Source organism: Leptonychotes weddellii, chromosome 2 (genome assembly GCF_054177405.1).
Source record: "Leptonychotes weddellii isolate Sample4059 chromosome 2, ASM5417740v2, whole genome shotgun sequence".
NCBI classification, from domain to species: domain Eukaryota; kingdom Metazoa; phylum Chordata; class Mammalia; order Carnivora; family Phocidae; genus Leptonychotes; species Leptonychotes weddellii.
The window spans coordinates 13,196,499-13,222,652 of record NC_138370.1 but is presented as its reverse complement, the minus strand read 5'-3'; the positions used below and the strand labels follow the sequence as shown (position 1 = coordinate 13,222,652).

The 26,154-nt window shown below is 37.2% G+C and overlaps 1 protein-coding gene across 2 annotated transcripts in view; it reads left to right on the top strand.

Annotated features, from left to right (window-relative positions):
- LRP2BP (LRP2 binding protein) overlaps positions 1 to 26,154 on the top strand; it is a 31,582-nt gene that overhangs the window by 1,711 nt on the left and 3,717 nt on the right. Inside the window, exons 2-9 of one of the 2 annotated variants that reach the window (XM_081807732.1) lie at positions 9,460 to 9,586; positions 10,300 to 10,412; positions 12,985 to 13,098; positions 18,567 to 18,709; positions 18,789 to 18,894; positions 19,999 to 20,222; positions 21,873 to 22,047; positions 24,590 to 24,702. In XM_081807732.1, the coding sequence (XP_081663858.1) occupies positions 9,481 to 9,586; positions 10,300 to 10,412; positions 12,985 to 13,098; positions 18,567 to 18,709; positions 18,789 to 18,894; positions 19,999 to 20,222; positions 21,873 to 22,047; positions 24,590 to 24,655 (1,047 nt within the window). In that variant the 5' untranslated portion in view covers positions 9,460 to 9,480 and the 3' untranslated portion in view covers positions 24,656 to 24,702. The remainder of the gene's footprint in view (positions 1 to 9,459; positions 9,587 to 10,299; positions 10,413 to 12,984; positions 13,099 to 18,566; positions 18,710 to 18,788; positions 18,895 to 19,998; positions 20,223 to 21,872; positions 22,048 to 24,589; positions 24,703 to 26,154) is intronic. The other variant, XM_081807738.1, reaches the window with a different exon arrangement.

The window sequence follows — 26,154 nt, the reverse complement described above, 5'->3', positions numbered from 1 at the left end:
CCATCTTCTCTCATGGTTCGTCCACCCCTCCGATTTCCCCCGCTTCATTCCTCCCCTCCCGCTACCTTCTTCTTCTTCTTTTTTTTTCTTAACATATCTTGCATTATTTGTCTCAGAGGTACAGATCTGAGACTCAACAGTCCTGCACAATTCACAGCAGGTGAGCACTGTTTTTTAAAGAATATAATTAAGCTTCAGGTTCACACAGATGAAAATGAATTCTTAAATTCTTAAATGAATTATGAATTATGAATTCTTAAATGAAAATGAATTCTTAAATGATACAAGGTACTATCAGAGAAGTTCTTAGAGTTCTAAACAGAAATTGCAGTTAACATGTGCAATGTGATATTGGTGTGATGAGTCTGCCTCCATATTACATCCTTTTTATTTAAAACAAGATTCTATTCAGCAAGTGTTAAGTCTAGTAATTAGTGTTAACTTATTACATATGTGAGTTTCACAAGGATAGGGAATTTTGTGAATAGTTGTTAAAGCTTTTCTCCTTTTAATCACTTCCTACTTGTCCATTGCTGACAATGTTTCAGAAAAAATATGTCTCAGCTAAGTATCTGGTTTACTGTTAGTAATGGGCCTAAAAGCTTTCTAAAAATGAACAAAGCTGGTGGAGCACAAAAATACACAGAAGAAATACATTTGGGGAAGAAATACTATCTTACCAGCAAGCAGCTGGAGTTATTACTGAACATGTACCGTGTGGGATCAGTTTTCCAAAGAGGAAAACGATCTAAGATGCATATTCAACGGGCACTCTTCTAAGCAGTGTTAATTCTATTTATGTTTAATTTGCTGGTAGATGTGTTTCCAGAAAGAGGATGCCATTTAGAGTGAATGTTTTTAAAAAATGTTAGATGATGACTAAGTGACCAAATGAATGAAGATATGTAGACTGAGGAAGGGTGAGTAGGAGGAATCTGCCAGGTAGTCCATGAAGGGAAGAGTATTTCTAAGGAGTATAAAATATCTTCCAGTGTTAAGAGAACTATGTGCAATTCAGTCTAGTTACAGAATATGATACACAGCAGTGATGTAAAATAAAGATTTACAAATAAGAAATTATATTAAATGGCCACTAATGTCTATTCCAACTTATTAAAATAAATGGACATTGAGCACTTCCTATGCCCTAAGATTAATACAGATAGGTATTGTTATCTGTCCCATTTTACAGGAAGGGAAATTGAGGCTTAGGGAGGTTCAATAACTTAACCTAAGGTCCTATCATTATTAAGGGGTGGAGCTGAACTCAGACCGTTTGACTCCAGAGACCACATTCTTATAACTAAATTTTAAAGAATTTTGGTCATCGTTGGTAGATTTGAAGTTACTAAGATTGACTTTTTTTTTTTTTTAAGATTTTATTCATTTATTTGACAGAGCACAAGCAGGCAGAGCAGCAGGCAGATGGAGGGAGAAACAGGCTCCCCGCTGAGCAGAGCAGGACCCAGGACCTGGGATCATGACCTGAGCCGAAGGCAGACGCTTAACCGACTGAGCCACCGAGGTGCCCCTAAGATTAACTTCTTAAAATTAGCAAAAGAAAGTCCTTAGAGACTATTATTATAATCCATAGAAAAACAACTCTTTCAATGAAACATATAGTGAAGTTGAATCAGGTTGTACACCTGAAACTAATGTAACATCACCTATATTCAAATAAAAAAATGTTAAGGAGTATTTGGCAAAAACAAATGAAAAAAGAAAACAACAGAGGAAATAGGGGCAATTATGTGTACTATCTTTGCAGTTTTCTGTAAATCTCAGATTATTCTAAAATATAAAGTTTATTTTAAAAAAGAGGACTTGAGGCAACTTAAAATTAAACCATTATATATTCTTTTTCTTTCTGAAGACCATGGCTATTACAGTTTTTGTTTATTCAAATATTTAGTTTCACCTTTAAGTAACCCTCTTCCCAAGTACAATAATGACAGAAGATACCTAAAACCTTATGAATAAAGCTAGTTTTAATCAAAAGAACAAAAAAATTTCACAAAGTTTTCAAAACCAATCACTACTTAGTTTTTTTGTTCTGATTGACCAATATACTTCAGTTCCTCTGCAAAACACACTGCCCATTGCATTGATCACTGGGAGATCTTACCAGGCTGTTTCTAGAATGCTCAGTTATTTGGGCTCACATCACTTTGAATTTTTTTCCACATCTATAAAGATTAATGTCTAATGAATTAAATATTACATAACTGGTGAAATAGGAACAGTGAGAGCTATAATTTTTAAGAAAACTAAACTCAATGCTTTCAAAATCATCAAGTCTCTAAGAAAAGTGTTTCCCAAGTAGGTGAGGATAAACCGTAAAAGATGAGAAATAGTTCTACATTCAGACTGTTTGATGGGCATTTTTAAACTCATACTCCATTTGAAAGAAACATAAAGTGGAATTCATATGCCTGTGGTTTACGAAAGAAAGACAGCTCTAAACTCTCACAGTCAACCTCTATTAAGGAAATAGCTTCTGACCCTAGATGAAAAGATTGGAAGGTAGCATATATTTACATGTTATTAGTTAAAATGTATATGGTATGATCATATACTCTTTATTAATTTCTGTATCGATTCTTGTTTAACTGACCAACCACAATAAATGCAGTAAAAGCATTTATTGGGCAACCTATTTCTTTCATTTAAGGAATATAAAGAGAGTAGCTGAATAGAATGCATTATATTTTTTTCAAATTTTTATTTAAATTCCATTTAGCTAACATGTAATTTAGTATTGGTTTCAGGAGTAGAATTTAGTGATTCATCACTTACATATAACACCCAGTGCTCATCATAACAAGTGCCTTCATTTACCTTTGGATGTTGAGTGAATCCCCTCAGGAAAGACCCTGGTAGCCCTAACTGGCCAGAAAAGGTTTCTACACAGCAGGAACAAGACAAGTGAGGCATGTGAATCCCACGTAATTACGAAGATTTTTAACAAATCAATCTTTCCTAGAGTGGTTTATTTGCTCACAGAAAACATGGTAAATTGGAGAAAAATTAAAAAGCTACCAGGCTCTTCCACCCAGTGCTTATCTGGTAGTAAAAGACATCCTGTCTTTTCCCACACTTTTTTTTTTTTTCTCATTTCAGAGCATGAAAAAAAAAAGCACTTTTGTTTTAAATAAACAAATAGACCTAACTGGAAGGGGGGAAAAAAATAAAAAAAAAAAACAGAAGTCCACTGCCTGATTCAATATTGTCTTTTGAGATCTCCGTAATATCCATAATATTCTTTCCTAAGTTTCCATATATGTGTACAGGTTATGCTTCCAGTTAATATATGAACACTATTATTCTTTTAATGACTACTAGACAACAGCAATGAACAATAACAATAAACCCAGGCCTTTGCATTTTTTTTTTTTTTTAAATTTATTCATGAGAGTCAGAGAGAGAGAGAGAGAGAGAGGCAAAGGCAGAGGGAGAAGCAGGCTCCCCGCCTAGCAGGGAGCCCGATGCGGGGCTCGATCCCAGGACCCCGGGATCATGACCTGAGCCGAAGGCAGACGCTTAACCATCTGAGCCACCCAGGCGCCCCAGGCCTTTGCATTTTTGCCCAGGACACTTATTTAACTCTATTTTCATGGGTACCAGTAACATTGTTTATTATGATAGGAACTTCAGTGTTGTACCTCTATTTTAAAAGAACTTTAAATAAGTGTGCTCCGCAGGATCATGTATGCAATGTTTCTGCCTAAAGAAGCCAATTACAGACTCAGGACCCAACGTTTATATTTGAGGCTGGCATGTAGGCATCCTCTGCCTACCAACTACTAAAATCACAGAATTCCAGAAGGAAACAAATCCGCCATACATCATCATGTTGTTTATATAAATGTAAACACTGCAAACTCATCTTGTCATTTAGGGGACAGCTCAAGTGTCAAGTTCCCAAATGCCAACCGAGGACCAACCTTGTCAGCATGTCCTTCTAAAGATGGCAGCCTCAGGCCAGCTGTGCTCACTCTTTTCTGCCCAGGAACACAAGAATAACCCATAAAAGACACTAACATTCTTAAACTCATTTTCACAGCAGTTTTACATTTAAATTACCTTTTGTTATTCCATAAAAAATTTACAAACCATTTTTAGACAATTTTATCACATTCCCAAAGATGTACATTTTTACCTAATTTTTTAAAGAGGGAGGGATACTTTGGTGAGAATTGCTATTTAGGATTGCAAATATCCAAATTTTTACATGAATAAAATAGCAGGCCAACCCAGATGTACATACCGTGTTGAGTATATGATCAACATAGAGGGAAGCAAAGGCACTTTCTTAAGGGCTACCTGCTGCAAGAGATCCCGAGATTCACCAAGGAGGGAATCTGATTTTGCCAAAATCCAAAGGGGCTTTTTGGACCCAGTTGGAGTATTTTTTTTTTTTTAAATAATATCTGTGACGCGTTGAAGTGGCCCTATGTGTGATTCTAGGATCTTTCTACTTTGCATTTACATGGGAGCTGATGAGAGGATATTGTTTTGTATATCCAGGTAGCACCTGTCTCCAGGCAAGAGAGGTTCTTCTGCCAGAAGGCTCTGTGTGCCTCCAGCATTTGGCCTTCACTCTCAATTTCACCAAGGACTGCAGAGCTTAGCCACCCTCCATTGTGGCAGTTTTTCATCTAAGACTTCATTCTTTTCCTCCCCATCCTGAGCCCAGGAACAATTTCACAAGACCTTCTCTGACTTTGTCCTTCTTTCTCTAACTGTATCCTTCAGCTTGTTGGAGTCCAGGCTGTGCATTATCAGAGATGGGGGACACCTCCAGCATGGCTGAGGCTCACATTTATTCTCTGCAACCCCAATAGCCTGGTTCCTCTCCTAAGCTCCTCACACCAGATCTTCTGATACCTTACTGACCATATTGGATAGTAAATTTTTCCCACTTATCGATATTAACCACTTAACATGCTCTCTAATTTTCTATCATACAAAGAGGATGAGGAAAATATAGCCCCCATGTTCTTTACCATTTCTGAAGCCAAGTTCCTAAATGAAATGAAACCACTTTTTGCTTGATGAGGTATGTACATAATGGCAGATACCCTCTATTTCAGTATATAAAGGCCACCTTCACCTAAACAAAATTAAAATAATTTTTAATATTTTAGTTGTTAAAATATTTGCAAATTTAATAGTTACCTATTTTACCTGTTACTGACAATATACAAATAGAAGTTGTAAATGGAAACTACTTTCCATATACCAATAGAAGTTTCCACTCTTGATTTAATACATTTGATTTTCCACTTAAAGTAGAAATTCATTTCTAACTCTATCTCTAAATAAGTTTCTACCTTTCAAAATAACTAGATTGTTTAGAACACAAAATTTAAAGGCCAAGTTGCCTGTAAAAGATTTAATACACATACTTCAAAACAGAACTACTTAGTTAAAAGTATAAACAGAAGCTGGGGGAATAATAGTCTTTTAAACAAATGGTACTGGGATAAATGGATATCCACATGCAAAAGACTTAATTTGAACCCCTTCCTCACATTGTATACCAAAATAACTCAAAATGGAGCAAAAACCTATAGCTGAAACAATAAAACTTTTAGAAGAAGACAAAGGGGTAAATCTTTGTGACCTTGGCGTAGGCAATGGTTTTCTTATCTTAGCTAATACACCTAAACCACAAACAAGAAAAGAAAGAAAAAAAAAAAGTGGACTTCAATTTGTATAACTCAATAGCAAAAAATAAGAAAATAACCCTATTTAAAAATGGGCAAAGGAGAATTAAGAGTACAACTTATCATGATGAGCACTGAGGAATGTACAGAATTGTTGAATCATTGTATTACACCTGAAACTAATATAACACTGTATGTTAGCTATACTGGAATTAAAATGTAAAAAATAATTAAATACAAATGGGCAAAGGACCTGAATAGACATTTCTCAGAAAGATACACATATGGCCAAAAGGTATTCAACATCACTCATCATCAGGGAAAGACAAATCAAAACCACAATGAGAAAACCTCATATCCATTAGAACAGTCTTTATCATAAAAACAAAAGACAACAAGTGTTGGTGAGGATGTAAGCTGGTGCAGCCACTATGGAAAACACTATGGAGGTTCCTCAGAAAATTAAAAATAGAACTACCATATAATCCAGCTAACCTACTTCTGAATATTTTGAATTGAAATTAGAATCTCAAAATAAGATTTGCACTTCCATGTTCACTGCAACATTACTCACAAAAGCCAAGACATTGAAGCAAACTAAATGTCCATTGACAGATGAATAAAGAAAATGTGGTACTTACATATAGTGGGATATCATTCAGTCTTTGAAAAGGAGGAAATCCTGCCAATTGTGGAACATGGATGAACGTGGAGGACATTATGCTAAGTGGAATAAGCCAGATGCAGAAGGACAAACATAACATGATCCCACTTACATAAGGGATCTAAAATAGTCAAACTCACAGAAGCAGAAAGTAGAATGGCAGTTACCAGGGGCTGGAGTGCGGATAATGGCAAAGGTACAAAGTTTCAGCTATACAAGGTGAACAAGTCCCAAACTGAAGGCTGTCTCATACTTGTCGGAGTCAAGACCACTAAAAACTTTCTAGCAGGACTTCGGATAAATTGGCCTAACTGAATGGGTGATTTCAATTGAAAATTCAAATGAACCAAGCAATCTTACCATAAATTACCTAAACTACCAGAGATTCAAAACAAGCACTTAATTTTAAAAAGTAATTTGTACACAAGCACTTGGAAACTTTTTGGCAGTATCTACTAAAGCTGAACGTGCATACCCATCGACATAGGAATTACTACGCCTATGTTTATACCCCAGAGAAATGCATATAAATGTTTAGGGAAAAAACAGGTACAAGAATGTTCATAGCAGAACTGTTCTCAAAAGTCCAAGACAGAAACTACCCAAATGTCCATCAATTACAAGAGATAGATTATGGTATATTCACACAATGTAATACTATACAGCAACAAGAAGTAGAAAGCTACAACCAACACAACAAAATGGATGAATCCTCAAACAATGTTGAACAAGAGAAGCCAGACACAAAATAATACAGAGTGCCTGATTCCATTCATATGGTATACAAAGGCATGCAAAAATCACTTATGCAATATTGTATTTACATGTAGGTTTATGTAGTAACTAGAAGGGAGTAGTAGGGAGGCTTCTGGGGTGCTGGTAATTTTCTCTTTCTTGTTCTGAGTGAAAATTCATCAAGCTGTAAACTTACATATACATTTCTGTATTTATATTCACTTCAATAAAAAGTTTTTAAATATTTAATATTAAAATTCTAGATATTAACAGCAGACCAGACATGGCTAAAGAAAGGATTAATAAAATGGGAGAGAGTGCTGAAGAGATTACTTAGAATGTGGCAAAAAGGGATAAACAGATGGGAAATGTGAAAAACAGAGTAAGAGACACAGGAGGAAGGTCTAATTGGAATGCCAGAAAGAGAAGAGGGATAGAATGGGGCAGAAGCCGTACTTGAAAATGTAGTGGGCTGAACTGTGTTCTCCAAAAAGATATATTCAAAGTCCTAAAACCTGATTCCTATGAATGTAACCTTATTTGAAAATAAGATCTTTACAAAAAATCAGGTGAAGTTGAGGTCATACTGGATTAGGGTGGGCCCCAAATCCAGGGGCTGGTGTCCTTATAAGCAGAGGACACACAGGGATAGAGGATACACATAAAGAAGCCCATGTGAAGACAGAGACCGAGATTGGAGTGACACAGCCTACAAGCCTAGGATCCCCAAAGATTGCCAGCAACCACCAGAAGCTAGGAAAGAAATCTGGGATGGTTTCCTCCCTAGAACCAGAGGGACCATGGCTCTGACGACACCTTGATTTTGGACTTCTAGCCTCCAGAACTATGAAAGACTAAGTTTTTGTTGTTTTAAGCCACAAAGTTCATGGTAATTTGTTACAGCAGCAAGACACCAACCCACGACTCAGGAAGTTCAACATTCCCAAAGCAAAATAAATACCTAGTCAATTCAATAAATCCAACAGCAGGCAATAAAAGAGAAAAAGTAGCATGAATAAAGCAAATGGACTGAAAGTACAAAATAATTCCAATTCAATAGTGATTAAAATAAATGTAAAACAACTAAATGTACCAGTAATAATCAAAGATTATCAGCCTGGGTATAAAAAAGAATCAACAAATCTAAATGAAGCCTATTTATAAGAGACACGCCTGACATATGAAGGACTACAACTCAACAAGACAAATGTCACAAAGGCAGATACTTAACAGAAGAGAAAACATGAATAGCTAAGAAACATGAAAAAGGAGCTTAGGGGAGAATAGGGAGTGTTTGGGTAGGGCAGCTGAAAGGGAGGGGGGAGGAGGAAGACTAAATGAGGAGCCTACTGGAGACTTAAAGGTAATGTACCTTTTAAACATTAAATGGCAGGCAGTGGATGTTAATCAAAAAATTTTATATATCTAGCAACAGACATTTGGAAATCCTCTAGTTCAAACTGCTTATAGTCCAAACTAGAGATGAGGAAGCTGACTTTTTAAAAGATTAAATGGTTCTTCCAAAATGACAAAGATACTGCAGTGGTTTGTTTTTCTTTTTTCTCTCCCTGATATACTGAATTATTTCCCTTTTCTGCACTTCATTCTTCTTAATGAAGCAATTGTCCAAAATAGTTTCACATAATAGTATAAATGCAGCTTTCCAATCACACTGAAGAACTCCTGAGTTCTTCTCCTCACCACCAATCAGGAACCTTTACTGGAAGCTTGTTCCTGATTGGTTGAAGTCAGCTGTAACAGTAGAATGCCAAGGAGTAAACAAACAAGCATAGCAACAACTGAGTTTGCTGTCTCACTACTCTCAGCCTGGGCCACCCTGGACTCCTTCATCCCAAATGAGGTGGCCTCTACATTTTATATGAAGGCTTTGATTTTCCATTCAACTGTGATCCATCTTATAACATGGCAAAACAATACAGACGGGAAGATAAAACTGAACAACACAACTAAAATAAAGTGTATTCCCAGGTAAAAGAGACAGATGCTTTAATCTGAAATGAATGAGTGTCATGAGCTTCAGTTACAAGGCAAAGTACCAGTGCACAAGAACTCTATGAGCAGGGTCCCCAATTCCTGCTAGTGGCAGGTGTGGTAGGTGACATAAGCCACTGCAGATGTGAACTCACAGCCAGAGAGGACTTGCAAATGGCTCTCATCATTCATCCCATGCTGTGCCTCTCGTAGCTACGGATGGCCCTGGTTTCCTCAGAAAGAATGTGCACATCCCAGAGCTGGTAGTTTGCTGCCCTATCCCCAGGCAAATGCGGGGAGGTTGCTTTTTATAACGAGTGCCAAGGGAGAATGGAGTCTTTTTGCATTTTTTCTGGAAGAAGACATTTCTACTATCTTGTTTTTTATTCATGTTTACAGAATACACATTGTGGAAACAGGATGAAGTTGACCAGTGAGAAGTTGCCCAAGAACCCCTTTTATACCTCTCTATTCCAGTATGGTGCTAAGAACCCAAAAGTCTTCCAATGGAGGAAGGAAAAGACTGGTACAAATTCTGATAATATTCTCACTAAAAGTCAATTCTGTACACCAGAGAAAAAAAGACAAGAAATAGGAGTCTGAACTGCTGTCGAGGAAGTGGTTAACTTTTACAGTCCTTTTTAGCTTTCCTGTAAGAATCTGAGAAATTGCTGCTCGTCTGGTAGCAAATCATCAGTGGAGAAGTCTCATCATTAGATTCCAATCCTGGTTTTACTCTTAGGACTTTAGGACACCCTTCTGGAAAAGAGAAGCCAGATGTCATTTCTATTAAAGAAAACAATGCCATACTTTACTTCAAATTGGCATTTAAAGCTACCCTTTTGTTTCTGTAGACTTACTAATACTAAATTGGGAATGGTTACTAGCTCATTTGGTTGGAGTAGTTCTAATTAAAGCTCAAATTAAGAATTTCACTAATCCACAGGGTAGCTTTGCATAAAGAACTACCCACAGACTGCATTGCTAGAGCTCCTGCCTCGTAGTAAACAGGGTTGGTTTGGGAACCAATCAACACATATTTTATGATTATACAAGGCACGGTGTTAGGTGCAGTGATCATGTTTTTCCCTTGAGCTAAGGAGGCCAGTTTTATGAATGAGAACTAGGAAGGAAACTAGTATAAACAGAGCCAGATGAGTTCTATATAATTCATGACTTCAAGAGAGGAAATTCATATCGTATGAATAAAGATGGAATTCTTTACCTTTTAAAAACCAGATCGTTACAGCCATGCGAATTTGTTGGATAAGGCATTGCAGCTCTTGAAGGAAAGAATAAGAAGAGGGGATGCTATGGCATATTTCCTCCGAGGCCAACTATATTTTGAAGAGGTATCATTTCCTGCTTGTTTTCTTTTTAAAAATTTTATTTAAATTCAATTTAATTAACATATAGTGTATTATTAGTTTCAGGGGTACAATTTAGTGATTCATCAGTTGCATAGAACACCCAATACTCATTACATCAAGTGCCCTCCTCAATGCCCATCGCTCAATTACCCCCTTCCCCTCCAGTAACCCTCAGTTTGTTCCCTAGAGTTAAGAGTCTCGGTTTGCCTCCCTCTCTGTTTTTATCTTATTTCATTTTTCCTGTTTTTCATATCATATAATGCTCTTGTTGGATTCTCATAGCAAAATTTCCCATAGAGTTCCTTACATTGTTATGCAGAGGGAATTCTGGTAAATTCCCTAGGCTTTGGTTGTGGCTTTAAGTACAAGATTGAGGAGATATTTGACCTTCCTCCATAAAAGTCGTTCTAAGGAGTCATTTATAGGAGTCATTCTGGCATATAATCCATTCTCATACTAGAAATTAAAAATATAATGTACACTTATATATATAATATAATTTTTATATTTTTGCCCCAAATAATATCATTTATAAAATTTTTTCAAATGAATAACAACTAAAGACCCTGATTCTTACCTAGTACTTAGAGGCTTTATATGTTCCTCTCTAGAGGTAGGAGGGAGCTTCCCTCTTTCTCCACATTATGCTGAGGCATCCTGAGGGGCAGATATAGGAGAAACTGTGCAAAGCATATAATATATATAGCAGCAATCCTTCATTGACCCCCACGGGCAGATGTGAAAATGGACCAACTGTCCCCAATCCCTTCACCACTCACTATTTGGGCAGCTATTAACCTATATCCCACTTGCTCTTAAATCTGATGGCGCCATCATTTCTTCTGGCAACAAATATTTGTTGAGGACTCATCATGCACCTGTCACCATGAGGCTAGCATAGGTTAAGAGAATGATCTCTCAGCTTTGGGCATCGGGTCAGGTATGATTCCTACGACTTGTTAACTGTGTAGCCTTGAACACAAAGACTTCAACTCTTAGAGTCTCAGTTTCTTCAAAAGGCAACGAGCAGGGCACACAGCCCGGTGTAAGTGCATTCCAGGCAGGGGGAGAAAATGCAATGTTTCAGAGATGAGGGGGAGCTCTGTGAGCTCTAGGAATTGAGACCAATGTGGTAATAAGCAAGGCAGAGAATGGCTTTAGATGAGCTTTGTTTAAATTGTAGTAAGAAGACATCCAAGGGTTTTGAGTCCGTGATGAACAGATTAGAAGGCAAGCATGGAACCGAGACCAGTTTAGGGGAGAAATCATACTACTTCAGGCAAGAGAGGATGCTTGCTGGTGTTGACCAGAGTGGCAGCAGTGGAAGCTGGTCCTGGATTTATTTTGGAGGTGCAAATGAGAGCATCATGGACTGAAAAACAGAGGAGTGGGGAGGGTGAATTTTGAGAGGACAATCAAGAGTTCAGGTTTTATACACATTGTGTTTCGGATGTCCATTAGTCATCCAAGTAGACAGGTTTCAAAGTAGAAACTTAGCCATTAAGAGTCTAGATCTCCAAAGAGAAGTATGGGTTGAAAGTATGTATTTGAGATTTTCCAGCATGTAGATTGTATTGAAAATCATGAAAACTAACAGGACCTCCTTTCTCTTCCTTCCTACAGCGTATTCTAACTTTTCCAGCTCTCTCACATCTAGCCAAACATTAGCCAGAAAGGAGAATGAGTCTTAACAGCTAGGTCATTAACTCATTATTATGTGTTCTTTAAAATTAATATTTCTTAGTATTTTGGTGCAGTTTTTATTAGTTTTATCAATTTGTTGATTCATTATAGTTTATGAAAAAAGGAATTCGGGTGCTTTTGTGTCTTCCAGAAGTTGTTTTTCTCTGGTCTGCTCTTCCTAAGTAATAACCTTCCAGTTCAGTAACAGACTTTCTTTCCACGATTACAAAGGATTTAGTCTTCAGTGCAAGGCATTTTCCCTGGTGGATTAAGATATAAGCCCCATTAGTCCTTCACACCTTAGCATCAGATCATAGAACTGCTAAGGAGCCTTAAAATATGTAGGTTTCTATAGGAAGTAGGGGAGAAAGATAATTTTAGAGAATCACATTTGTTTTTCCATGTCTTCTCCCTAGCTGGAGAACTGCAACCCTGGAGGACATGAGCCATCATAATAGTGGATATTTAATAATAGTGGATATCCTGATGTCCACATTTTCTCTGATGCTCTGGCCCCAACTCTGAAGTGTCCCAAACTCCAGGAGTGGCTGGGGGATATAGCAGGATGGATTGAGCAGAAGGCTGGGCTATCATTTTAGGAGAAGTTTGGCAATATCCAAAAGTACGAGTGAAAGCCAAAGAGAGTCTCGCCCATATTTTTCCTGGTCACTTCCTTCAGTTGCCATATTCAGGTCTATTTTATTGATTTTATAGTATGTTGACTGTTGTCAATGCCATACTTGCAAATTCCATAAATGTGTTGTCTTTTGTTATATTTGGTGCTCCTAGCTAGATATAGGTGGGAATTAAGTATTTGGGATTACTTTGAGGTAATAATAAAAATAATTCAATATTTCCTGGGAGCTTTTAGGGATGGTATGAAGAAGCATTAGAACAGTTTGAAGAAATCAAGGAAAAAGACCATCAAGCAACTTACCAGCTAGGAGTAATGTATTATGACGGGCTGGGGACACCTACAGACGCTGTAAGTTACTGTTTTGTTCACAGTGTTTAAGATCTCATTGTTAATGGATTATTCAATAGAATTAAAATTATATTTTAATAATATATTTCTATACTTATATTTTAATAGTATCTGTCCTTTTAGCGTTTAAAGGATAGCAGTAGTCATTTTTACATTTATGTGAAAAACAAAATTTCTTTTTGCCCCCTCCTTGCTACCATTGACTGTCAATAACACTTTTAAAATGTTTTCCTTTATTTTTAAAAATTATTCCAAAGAGGGGAGGGGGGATGGGTTAGCCTGGTGATGGGTATTAAAGGGGGCATGTACTGAATGGAGCACTGGGTGTTATACGCAAACAGTGAATCATGGAACACTACATCAAAAATATATGATGTAATATATGGTGACTAACATAATAAAAAAAAATTATTCCAAAGCTACATGAACATGGAAAAAAGTTAGAAAATAAACAAAAATAGGATCACCAAATTCTGCTATCAAATATAAATCTGGTTATTATTTTAAAGTATATTCTTCCATGTACTGCTCCATGCAAAAAATTATATATATATCTGTATATATATGTGTGTATGTATATATGTGTGTGTATACATTTTTTCAATGTAGGACCACACTATAATGTTTTTTAATATCCTTTTTCACCTAACAATGTATTTTGAATGTCCTTCTCCTTGTCAATAAATATAATCTATATTTTCATTTTAATAGCTGCATAATTTTTATATAATAATATTTCTAGGCCTCATTTATCTGTGCATGTTTGAAGATAAAAGAAAGAATAAACTAAGCTATGAGGTTTGGAGATCAGTATTACAATTTTTTCTGTTCCTCGGGGGCTTTATTTTTTATTTATTTTTTTTGGTCTCATCTTACAAGGAAATTTCACACACTATCAAATAAGAATTGGGAATTTACTTTTAAATTTTTCAAAGATGTTCAGAAGTTCGTTTCTCTGTGTTCACTAGCAAAGCTGCTCTATCCATAATGGTCTATTAACAATTTGTGAAAAGTCGTAGGCTTTCAAATCTTCACTTCACTGCTTACAAGCAGTATGATCTTGGGGAAATTATTTCTGGGCTCTAGTTTCCTCATTTGTAAAATGAGGATAAATAAACCTAAGTTAGAGATACATCTGCCATTTCCCTGCACCCCTGGCCATGGCCATCCTGGATAATTGATCACGGCCCCCTTTCTAGCTGTATCCAGACATAGCAGAATTTTAATCAATATACAGCTTTAAGGTGACATTACCAATTCAATCCACTGGAGGCAGCATACAAAATAAAACCCATTCACCTAACTCACAGGTTGTCAACGAGATTGAACAACATGTAAAGTAACAGAAGGCACTAGCATCCAGTGTCTTCCTTCCTGACTTTATGTTGTATAAAGTTAACAATGGGGACTACACTTTAATTCCTGAAATTCTTAATTTGTACTCTTTTATAATCATAGCATATGAAATAAATGATGAAAAAATGAATATTTCCATTAAATACAAGATATTTTATTTTAACCTATTTATAGCTTAGCCTGTTAAAAGCATAATAACATGTAGAATGCAGGACTACATTGCCCTTACCGTGAATTGAACACAGTTGACCATACCCTTCTTGAAACATCTTCCTCTCGGTGTCTAAGATTCTCTCCCATGCTTTATAAGCCTCTTTCCATCAGCTTCTATTGTTTGGGGGTTTTGTTGTTGTTGTTGTTTTTTAAGATTTTATTTATTTGACAGAGAGACAGAGCACAAGCTGGGGGAGTGGCAGGCAGAGGGAGAAGCAGGCTTCCCGTGGAGCAGGGAGGGAGCCCAATGCGGCGCTCGATCCCAGGACCCTGGGATCATGACCTAAGCCGAAGGCAGACGCTTAACTGGATGAGCCACCCAGGCACCCCAATCTTCTATGTTTGGAATATAATTTTCCCTGTTCATCTCTCCATAGCTGCCCCTCTGTCCTTTGCTAGGTGCTTCTCTTCTAAATGTTGAAGTGTGTCAGAACCTAGGCCCCTGCTGCCCCCCTTTACTCTCTCAGTTCATCCAGCCCCACAGCTAACATTACCTATACTTTTAAAAGACTTCCAAATTGTCTTCACCCCAGAACCTCATGCTGAGATCCATACCGCCAACTGCCTATCTCTCCCTTGATGTTTAGTAAGCATCTCCTGGTCCCTTTGAGTCCACATCTAGTTCACCTACAAATCCAATGCTCAAAACACACACAGATCCTACTACTTAAGGCAGCAGTTTCTTTGTGCACTGGTACCATTCACCGGGGTCACTGTCATCATTGGAATTGCCCTAAAGGACACAAAAGCAGCAAAAAAAATATGTCTCTATTTTTTGCACTATGAGCACCTACTCTTACCATCCCCGAGGTACGTGCTTACTCCTGTGACTTATGCAGCTCTGGTTTAGTTGGATTCATTGTATTATTCACTCACTCTTTTGTTCCACAAACATTTAGGAGGCAGGAACAGTCTGAGATGCTGGGGAAGCAAAGGTAAGTATGAAAAGGAACGCATAGTCTGAGAACAACTATGAGTGCTGTTGTGAGTACTGGACTGAGACAGATACGCGTACTGGGCACAAATGGGGAGGGGGGCACGGGGAAGTTTTCACAGAACAGCTGACATGGGCTGACTCAGGAGACAAGAACAGCATATAAGGTCAGGAATGGCATTCCGATGGAGGTAACAACATGAGCAACGTTAGGAAACCTCCTTCGGTAGCCTGGACCTGACCTCCTCAGCCATCTCTGCACACTTCAGTATACTAACTGAACTAGTCTTTTGGGTTTGTTTTTTTTTAAGATTTATTTATTTGAAAGAGAGAAAGAGCACATAAGAGACATCATAAGCATAAGGGGCAGAGGGAGAGGGAGGAGCAGACTCCTCGCTGAGCAGGGACCCTGGGATCATGACCCTAACCTACTGAGCCACCCAGGCACCCCATGTAAATGGAGTTTCTTAATTTCTCTGCTGTTTTGTTGTTAGTGTATAGACATACTACTAATTTCTGAGTATTAATTTTATATCCTGCAACTTTACTGACTTCATTTATTACTTCCAGTAGTTTTCTGTGGAGTCTTTAGGATTTTCTACATATAGTATCATGTCATCTGTAAATAGGGAGTTTAACATATTTACAAAATGAATATTTCTTTTTCTTGTCTGATTGCTGTGGCTGGGACTTCCAGTATTATGTTGAATAAAAGTGGTGACAGTGGACATCCTTGTCTTGTTCCCGATCTTAGGGGAAAAGTTCTGTTTTTCACCAGTGAGTAAGATGTTAGCTGTGGGTTTTTCATATACGGCCTTTATTGTGGTGAGGTATGCTTCCTCTAAACCTACTTTGTTGAGAGTTTTTATCATGAATGGATTTTGAATTTTATCAGATGCTTTTTCTGCATCTATTGAGATGATCATATGACTTGTATCCCTTGTTTTGTTGATGTGGTGTATTACATTGATTTGTGAATACTGAACCATCCCTGGAATAAATCCCACTTGATTTGATGTATTGGTGGATTCCGTTTGCTAATATTTTGTTGAGGATTTTTGCATCTACGTTCATCAGGAATATTAGCCTGCAGTTTTCTTTTTTGGTGGTGTCTTTGTCTGGTTTTGGTATCAGGATAATGCTAGCTTCATAGATGTATATGGAACCTTTCCTTCCTCTTCTATTTTTTGGAATAGTTTGAGGAGAATAGGTGTTAACTCTTCTTTAAATGTTCGGTAGAATTTACCTGTAAAGCCATCTGTTCCTGGACTTTTTTGTTAGTGTTGATTACTGATTAAATTTCATTACTAGTAATCAATCTGTTCAGATTTTTTATTTCTTCTTGATTCAGTTTCAGAAGATTGTATGTTTCTAGGAATTAATCCATTTCTTCAAGGTTGTTCAATTTGTTGCCATACGTTTATCTTTTCAAAGAACTAGCTCTTGGTTTCATTGACATTTTTCTCAGTCCATCATTTATTTCTGCTCTGATCTTAATTATTCCCTTCCTTCTACATACCTTGGGCTTTGTTCTTCTTTTTGTAGTTCCTTTAGGTGTAAGGTTAGATTGTTTATTTGAGCTTTTTCTTGTTTCTTGAGGTAGGCCTGCATTGTTATATATTTTCCTCTTAGAACTGCCTTTGCTGCATCCCAATATTTGGGAATGTTGTGTTTTCATTTTCATTTGTCTCCACATCTTTTGTTGATTTCTTCTTTGCTTTCTTGACCCATGGTTTTTCAGTATCATGTTGTTTAACCTCCATGTGTTCCCTCCCTTTTTTTTCTTGTGATTTATTTCTAGTTTCATTCTTTTGCAGTCAGAAAAGATGCACTAATTATATAGTTGTTCTCCTGTATATGATGTGTCATTTTTCTCTGGCTGCTTTCAAGATTTCTTTGGCTTTCAGCAGTTTGACTATGATATATGCCTGAAAGCTACTTTGTTTATCCAGCCTGGGGTTCACTGAACTTCATGGATCCCTTCCATTTGCAGTTTTTAAGAGGAATCTCTCCTCCAACTTGTGTGTGGTCTGGTAAACTTCCAGTGTCTTTAAAAAGTTGGGGTTTTTTTGGGAACCTACTTTAAAAAGTTGGTTATTTTTTAATGTTTGCTCCAGATTTAGACATTGCTATCTGTGGAAGGATTTACACAATCACATCACTTGACTACCAGTAAGCTCCCTCTTACTATTAGGTTTGGGGAAAAAAGGCAGATACCCATGTCACACATTCACAAAAATAAATCCTTATAAATTGGGACTCAGTAGAAGGCAAACACCTTTATCTTCTATTATTGTGGTGTTCGGCCAGCAACAGAACTTGGGAGAGAGCAGTGAAGGATAAAAGCTAGAATGTAGTATATAGAAAATGTTTGAGGGTCAAACGTTTTCTTCTTTGGAGTGATGTCTGAAAGTTTGTGTCTGATGGATTTTTTGGAGGGGGCAATGTCTTCTGTGTGCTCTTTGTGACTATGCAGATGTCCTATGAAGATTAGCATATTGGGTGTAAATTATCACTGAGCATACTTGGTGTGCTTGAGGAGAGAAAACAGTGTTTGCAGCTCACAAATGCACTCTAATTATAAATGTGGAAGAAGTTACAGCTATTCAAATATTTTGATAAGTTCTAAAAACTATGCCCATGCAGAATAAGGGCTATAAGGTCAGAGGGAGGAGAGAAGAAAAGAAACCATATTGAAACATAATGCAACTCTGGAAGCTATAAAATGAGGGAAATGCCTTATATCTTGGAGCTCTGGGAATGCCTCCTCAGTAGATGTATCCCCCCCACCCCCTTCCTTTCCAGCTCTGCAGACTAAAGCACAACCATCCTGTCTGGGCACAAAGTCCTGACATCAAACATCATGTCAGAGGGTGAACACTTTAAAATATTATTGGGAGAAAGAATTTAGTTTGGGTAAAACTAAAAACTAGGGTTTTTTGTTTGTTCTTTTCCTTTGTGGAAGGAAAAAGGAGTGGAATATATGAAGAAAATTGTTGATTCTCCATGTCCCAAAGCAAGACACTTAAAATTTGCAGCTGCCTACAACCTTGGAAGAGCTTATTATGAAGGGAAAGGCGTCAAACGATCAGATGAGGAAGCTGAAAGGTAGTGTTACCTGAGAACAAGATTTTTTTTAAATCAAATGCTGACACAAAGAATAACTTGCCTTGCCTTTCTTTTTTAGACTGTGGCTTTTTGCTGCAGACAATGGAAATCCAAAAGCTAGTGTGAAGGCTCAAAGTATCCTAGGATTGTATTATTCAACAAAAGAGCCTAAAGACTTAGAAAAGGTAACACTGATCTGTTTTTAATGTTAGCACCACATGTAGATTAATATTTCACTATTTCTTTTTTGAATGGAGGGTGGTGAAGAATGAGTATTTAGTTTTAAAGATCTCTTATAATTCTTTAAAATGTAAAGGAAGTTCACATTTTAGGATCTCAGAGCTCATTTCATGCTTTATTCGTCTCCACCTCTACCAAAAGAGTCCACAGATGTGACAGCATTTTGAATGCTATAAAAAGGCACACATACAAAATATTATTATACCATGAAAACTGAGAGTCCTGAAATATAGCCCAAATCCTTTTACATGTGAATAAATTAAAATTAATTTTTTCTGAGAAAGTAACGATGCCTAATAAGTAAAATACACAACACACACACACACAAAAACGTAGCAACAAATTAAATCCATTTAGGATTTTTACAGAAATATCATCTCTTTAATCATCAATGACTGAGGCATTTTCCAAGAAATCCTATAGGGAGAAGGAAATGTAGAGCCAAGTCCTACTTGTAGGAGGCATTAAACTTACAAGAAACACATAGCAACCAAGACCCTCTTCGGATAACTGAGCAGCCACTTGGAAATAATTTTTTTAACTAATTCAAGTTCATTGTAGTTGCATATTGAGCAAATGTGCTTGTGACCACATGCAGTTTTTAACCTGGTGGCCTCTGATCTCGATTGGCGCCATCTCTGAGATCCCCTGGAGCTGACTGTCCCTCAGCATCAGCAGCTCTCCTCTTCCGGGTATGCCTCATTGCTGGTGTGTCTCAAAGCCTAGCAGACACTTACCTCCTACTTCCCACCCTCCCGATCCTTCCTCTGGAAAAATGTAAAAATCTTGAATCCTGAGACAGCTGAACTGTCTAGACTGTGACCTAACCTACATTGTAGGTAGAAAACAGGTGGGCTCACCTTAGCACTCTCTTCTAGGTATGTGAAATCGGTGCTAACCTAAAATACACTCAAGGTGCTAGAACTATTTCCTAGAGATTAATTAATTAATAGTACTATCTTGTAATGAGAGATCTTTTTTCTTTCCAGTATTCGCTTATAATTCTGCCTGGTGAATAATAAATAAGATGAAATTGTGTTTTTTCTTAGGCATTTTATTGGCACTCGGAAGCATGTGGCAATGGAAATCTGGAGTCCCAGGGTGCACTTGGACTAATGTATTTTTATGGACAAGGCATCCACCAGGATACTGAAGCCGCCTTGCGGTGCTTACGGGAAGCAGCAGAACGTGGAAATGTCTATGCTCAAGGGAATCTCGTGGAGTATTACTATAAGATGAAATTTTTTACTAAGTGTGTTACATTTTCCAAAAGGTAAATAAGCCGGATGGAAGTATTTACAACACCTCCTACTAGATGTTCTATGCCAGGTCTGTTCGATAGAACTTGCTGCAATACTGAAAAGGATGGCTACTGAGCACTGGGAATGAGGCTCGTGCCACTGAGGCTCCAACTGTTATGCTTCATTGGATTTTAATTAATTTAAGTAGCCATTTGTAGCTAGTGGCTACCATATTGAATAGTGTAATTCTATGCCGTCAGTTCAGGATTTCTATTTGCTCTATATGCCAGCTGAGTGATCTTAATCAAGTTTAACTTTTTGGGGCATCGATTTCCTTTTTCATAAAGAACAACATGCTTCCACAGCATTATAAAAATAGTGTATCTAAAGTACTTAACAGGGGCGCCTGTGTGGCTCAGTCGTTAAGCGTCTGCCTTCGGCTCAGGTCATGATCCCAGGGTCCTGGGATGGAGCCCCGCATCGGGCTCCCTGCTCAGAGGGAAGCCTGCTTCTCCCTCTCCCACTCCCCTGCTTGTGTTCCCTCTCTCACTGTGTCTCTCTCTCTGCCAAATAAATAAATAAATTCTTTTAAAAAAAATAAAGTACTTAACATAGTTTAGCATATCAGAAATGCTTATTAAATGTTTTAATTTCTTCCTATACTCTTCAGTCACATGTTCTATAACTGCACAATTGCAAGATAGCTTGATAAAGATTGTAAAATGAGCATAATGGTTAAAAGACGTGAACATTAACATCTTATAAATTATATGGAGATTTCTCTTCTCTGAACCCATGTACTTTCCTACATTTATTCGCTCATAACTTACAAAAGCAACATACCAGGAAAAACAAATGTGGATGTCCTCTTGAGAGGCTCTAAGGCCATGCTACTGTGTTTCCCTCCCAATAATGCATGATGGAGCCACCTCCTGGCCCCCCTCTTCTTCGCTAGCCCAGGGTGGGGCAGCCATCTACAATGTAGGATGGAAGAGCCTGGTTCCACCCTCCGTCCCCCAATGTCATGGCCACTTAAAAGTGTGATTCCCCAAAGACCCAAATCTCCAAGTAGCCATCTGGTGAACACCAAGACTTTAAACAGTTCTTAAGATCTTTCAGACTTCCCATTATTATGCACATTCCTGTTCCCCATAATCTTACGGGTAGATCTCATTCTCACACAACTCTCCATACTTGTGTGGGGGTGATAAAGGAGGACTTCTTTGTATCGCCCATTTTTTAACAAAGATGGATGTGTTAGTTACTTAATATGTTTTCTGATCCTATGTGACTTAAGTGCAAATTTCAGGTCAATGTTTGAATAAATGATCCAAAGAAATAGAAAATGCTTTTTTCCCCATTGTTTAAATCTGCAAAGTGATATTAAGCTTAAAATATTAATATGACAAGAAAAAAAAGAAACCTTTTTGTTTTCTAGTGGTTATTAAGCCTGACAAGTATTACCACAGAGAAGCTGTGACGTAACCACTCTGGTAGTTCGCCTTCTCCTGGTTTTTAACTGTTATATTTACCCTTCACCATATAACAAACAACTTAGTCCTCAAACGGGGAGAAATAAGGAAATCACTTTGGGCACAAGGACAATCTCTGAACATGTCATTTGTAAATATGTAAACCAAAACAATGTCCTTTTTAATTTCAACAATTAAACATCACAACAGGATTGCTGACTACGATGAAGTTCATGACATCCCCCTGATAGCCCAGGTCACGGACTGTCTCCCGGAATTCATCATCAGGGGCATGGCCATGGCATCTTTCTACCATGCCCGATGCCTTCAGCTTGGCTTGGGTATCACAAAGGATGAAGCAACAGCTAAACACTACTATTCTAAAGTAAGTAAGTCTGAAAATCTATATAAATGGACCCAAATAGAAATTTCTGAGCTTTTAGTTAAGACTTGAACATCTTTATAGATTTTAGTACTTTTTTTCCCCTACCTAACTGTTGTGCAGATAACCTGTCTAGGAGAGGTTGTCAGACACATGGATTGTTTGCAGACAATTCTGCCAGATTCTTTTTATTTTAAGATTTTATTTATTTATTTGACAGAGAGAGAGAGAGAGCATAAGTAGGCAGAGCACAGAGGGAGAGGGAGAGGGAGAAGCAGGCTCTCCACTGAGCAGGGAGCCCGACGAGGGACTCAATCCCAGAACCCTGGGATCATGATGAGCCGAAGGCAGACGCTTAACCAAGTGAGCCACCCAGGTGCCCCTATTCTGCCAGATTCTTATTAGCATAATTAAACTCAGATGATAAAAGTCCCATTTTGATGCAAATTATTCCCTCTCACTCTGCTACTCTACAGCCTAAGGCCCAGCACCAAGACCTTAAAGCCAGAATGTCCATGTATGTCTTCTTCCACCCAGAAGTGTTGAATCTATTCTCATTCTAGTACCTTAATGAAATACAGTTTTTCTAAAAATATTATGTATGACATCTACCACACTTAGGAGGAATATTCACTCATGAGTTTGGTGTAATCAGCTGAAGTAAGACTTTTCATGTTTCAATTCATGTGCTTTAGATTCCAAATGAATTTCACTTCTAAAATCACGCAACTTAAAAAGTGGGGAAAGGGGGAATCATTATGAATAGTAACTGCAAGTAAAGTTTTTAAAAAAATAAATACAATAAAAACTGTGCATGCCTTAGGTCCATGACACCATGAAGTCCAAACTACAATTATGTCTTCTTAAAATTTATAAAGCAATTCGTGGGTACACAAGCTGTTTAGCTGGAGCAGGGGAACAAGGGAAGGTACAGTTTTCTAAGTCCTTTGCCTGAATCTGACCATAGTACCGAAGTGGTTCCCAAACTTGTCTACATTAAAATCACCTGGGGAGGGGCGCCTGGGTGGCTCGGTGGGTTAAGCATCTGCCTTCGCCTCAGATCATGATCCTGGGTCCTGGGATCACCCCGGTTCCCTGCTCAGCAGGGAGTCTGCTCCTCCTTCTCCCTCTTCCCCCCACCCCCTGCTGGTGCTCTTTCTTGCTCTCTCTCTCAAAAAAAGTAAAATCTTTTAAAAATTAAAAAAAAAATAAAATAAAATAAAATCACCTGGGGATCTTTTAAAAATTCCAAAGCCCAGGTCTTATTTAAGAACAATCAAATCATGAGCTTTCCAGGGGACTCCAATGTGCGAGCAATTTTGGAAACCCTAAATTGTTTAAAATTAAAATTTCCAGAGCATTAAGCCCATATCAACACATAAATATAGGAACACAGTATACAAATACAACTGATGTTTGAGAGATTTACCACTACACCATTCTACCAGTAAGAAAAACAGCTGTCTAACTTTCTAAAAAATCTAAATGCTCTATATTATACCAATTTCCAATCCAAGTCAATTTCAGATTCTGTGCTATCCATCATGGCCTTTCTAAATAAATATAAGCAGAGAAAATTCTGGGTCAAAAATATTCTGAAATGTGGTATATATTCATCCCAAATAAAACAGCCAAACAAACAGACTGTAATCTTAAAACTATTTTCCACATTGTAGGAGATAATATCCTCATTACTCAATTTTGGCCATTGTATTTTACAGAGGATGCTTTTAAAAATGTAGAGAATTCAAAAGTAGCATGCCAGTGGAGGGTCTGGAATCCTGTCATATGAGGCGACTGCCAACTACTTTGCCTCTCAGGGTCTCCACGAAACCAGCTTCATATATTCTCCTAGGACCCCTTCATTGATTCTAAAGTACACAGAGGGAAATTTTAGCTTAGTATAAAGAAAAATCTTCTAATACAACTGCTCGGGAAATAAACAAAAACAACAGTTTTTCCTATAAGATGGCAACTTAGCAACCAAGCAAATATCTAGTGACCAACTGTCATGGGTCTTGAAGGGACAACTACTACATGGAGCCAGGTGTGGATGAGATAACCTCCGATGTCTCCTCCAAGTTCTTGACATTCTATGCAGTTATATTCACTATTACTTCTTGCTATTTACTTTATCATAATAAAATGTTATTTTAAAATAAAATTGTCATAGTTGCTGCTATTCATATAATAAGATAATAGCAAGTTTGAGACCAAATGCCAATGTTTTCCATGTTATTTATTTTAATAATTCATAACCCAGAACACTATCATCAGTGTGTAAATTCCCTTTATCCTTTGGCACTGATAAAGTTTTCTCTTTCATGTGACAGTAACATGGTTATTTTCAGTGTGATCTTTTTTGCATAGGCTAATTTGAACTTCCTTTATCAAGAGATCAAAATAGAAATGTGTCATAACTAAGACATTCCCTTGAAATTCATTGTAGTTCTTAAAAACAAACCAAAGCCTTTTATAAAGTTCTAGTAAGACCGAACAATGCAAAATGTATCTAAATAACGGACTCTTTATCTTTGACTTTCAGGCTTGTCGTCTGAATGCTGCATTGGCAGATGAACTTCACTGTTTACTTATTCGTCAAAGAATTTAGACCATAATGCATTTCAACAAAGATCATCAACCCTAACACCTCAGAATGTGTGTATTTTTATAGGAGCTATGTTTTGTTATCTTCTGAATCCCAAGTTACATTATCCTGGGTATTTTACCGATGACGTTACCTTCGTTCTTAAATCTCTAATTTTGCAACTTGAAACCTAGCTATAGGATCAGATTGCAAAAAGAGCCCTTAAAGATCTAGCTCTTAGCTTACAAACCGGCCTAGATCACCTCAAATACGGAAAACCATTCCACAAAGCAAATACCTTTTTCTTTTCTTTAAATAGAGTGTCTAAAAGACTTAGTGCAGTCTTCGCTGTAATTCCTTCAGAAATAGAAATGCTACAAACATAAAAAACACCACTTGCAAGTTTAATTCCTTAAATTCTTTCACCCTTAGTTTTGTGAATTTTGGATAGATTATTAATTTTTTCTTTCATTTTGTGGTTCCTTTATTTTTTATTTATTTATTTTTTAAAGATTTTATTTATTTATTTGAGACAGAGAGCATGAGAGGGAGGAGGGTCAGAGGGAGAAGCAGACTCCCTGCCGAGCAGGGAGCCTGATGCGGGACTCGATCCCGGGACTCCAGGATCATGACCTGAGCCGAAGGCAGTCGCTTAACCAACTGAGCCACCCAGGCGCCCTTGTGGTTCCTTTATTTGACGTGTTCACTTGTTCACAAAAGTAATAAATAAAAAAATTTAAATAAACTTTCAAATAATGTTTTTAAATAAATTCATGTAGCATTGATACTTCTGAAGAAATTAAAACTAAGACTGCACTAAGTCTTTTGGGACATCTTGTATTCTTAAGAGAAATTCTTATAGGTAATTGGTTAACTTATTATAAACTTCAAAAAAAGTAGGTTTAAGAATTTGCTTAGAATCTTGGGATTAACATAAGAATAAAAAAATAAATAAATAAATAAAAAGAATTTGCTTAGAATCTTGCCTCTCCACATCTCCCCTTAGAGATCTTAATGAGTAAAATCACTGCTATATTCCTGATAAGATAATCAGCTAAGCAAGATGTTTCTTTGTGATTAGATTCATTTTCTAGATTTAAAAAACCTTAGATGCATTTCAAAGCAAGATAAAATATGAAAAAAATCTCAATTAAATCATCTATCAATATAAAAACCATAACTGAATGTGCTGAAAATTTAATTAGCGAGCGGCTCCTTATATTAATGAGACCTATGAAGATAAAAGTTGATAATATAAATCATAGGATCCAGATGGACAAGATAGTATAGCAGTGTACTTCTGGAAACAATGTCTTAAAGATACCTTCACAACACCTTCTCTGTGGACATAACTAAGCTGATGTGGCTTTATTTTATAAATCACAATCATCCTTTCCAGAAGAGGATCTAAACAAGATCTCAGCTTAGTATAATTAATACGCATGTACCAGTCACTGAAGAAGTTTTTGTATGGCAGAAAATTACTTGTTCTTGTTTTGTGCTCTGGTTTTTCTATATTACTT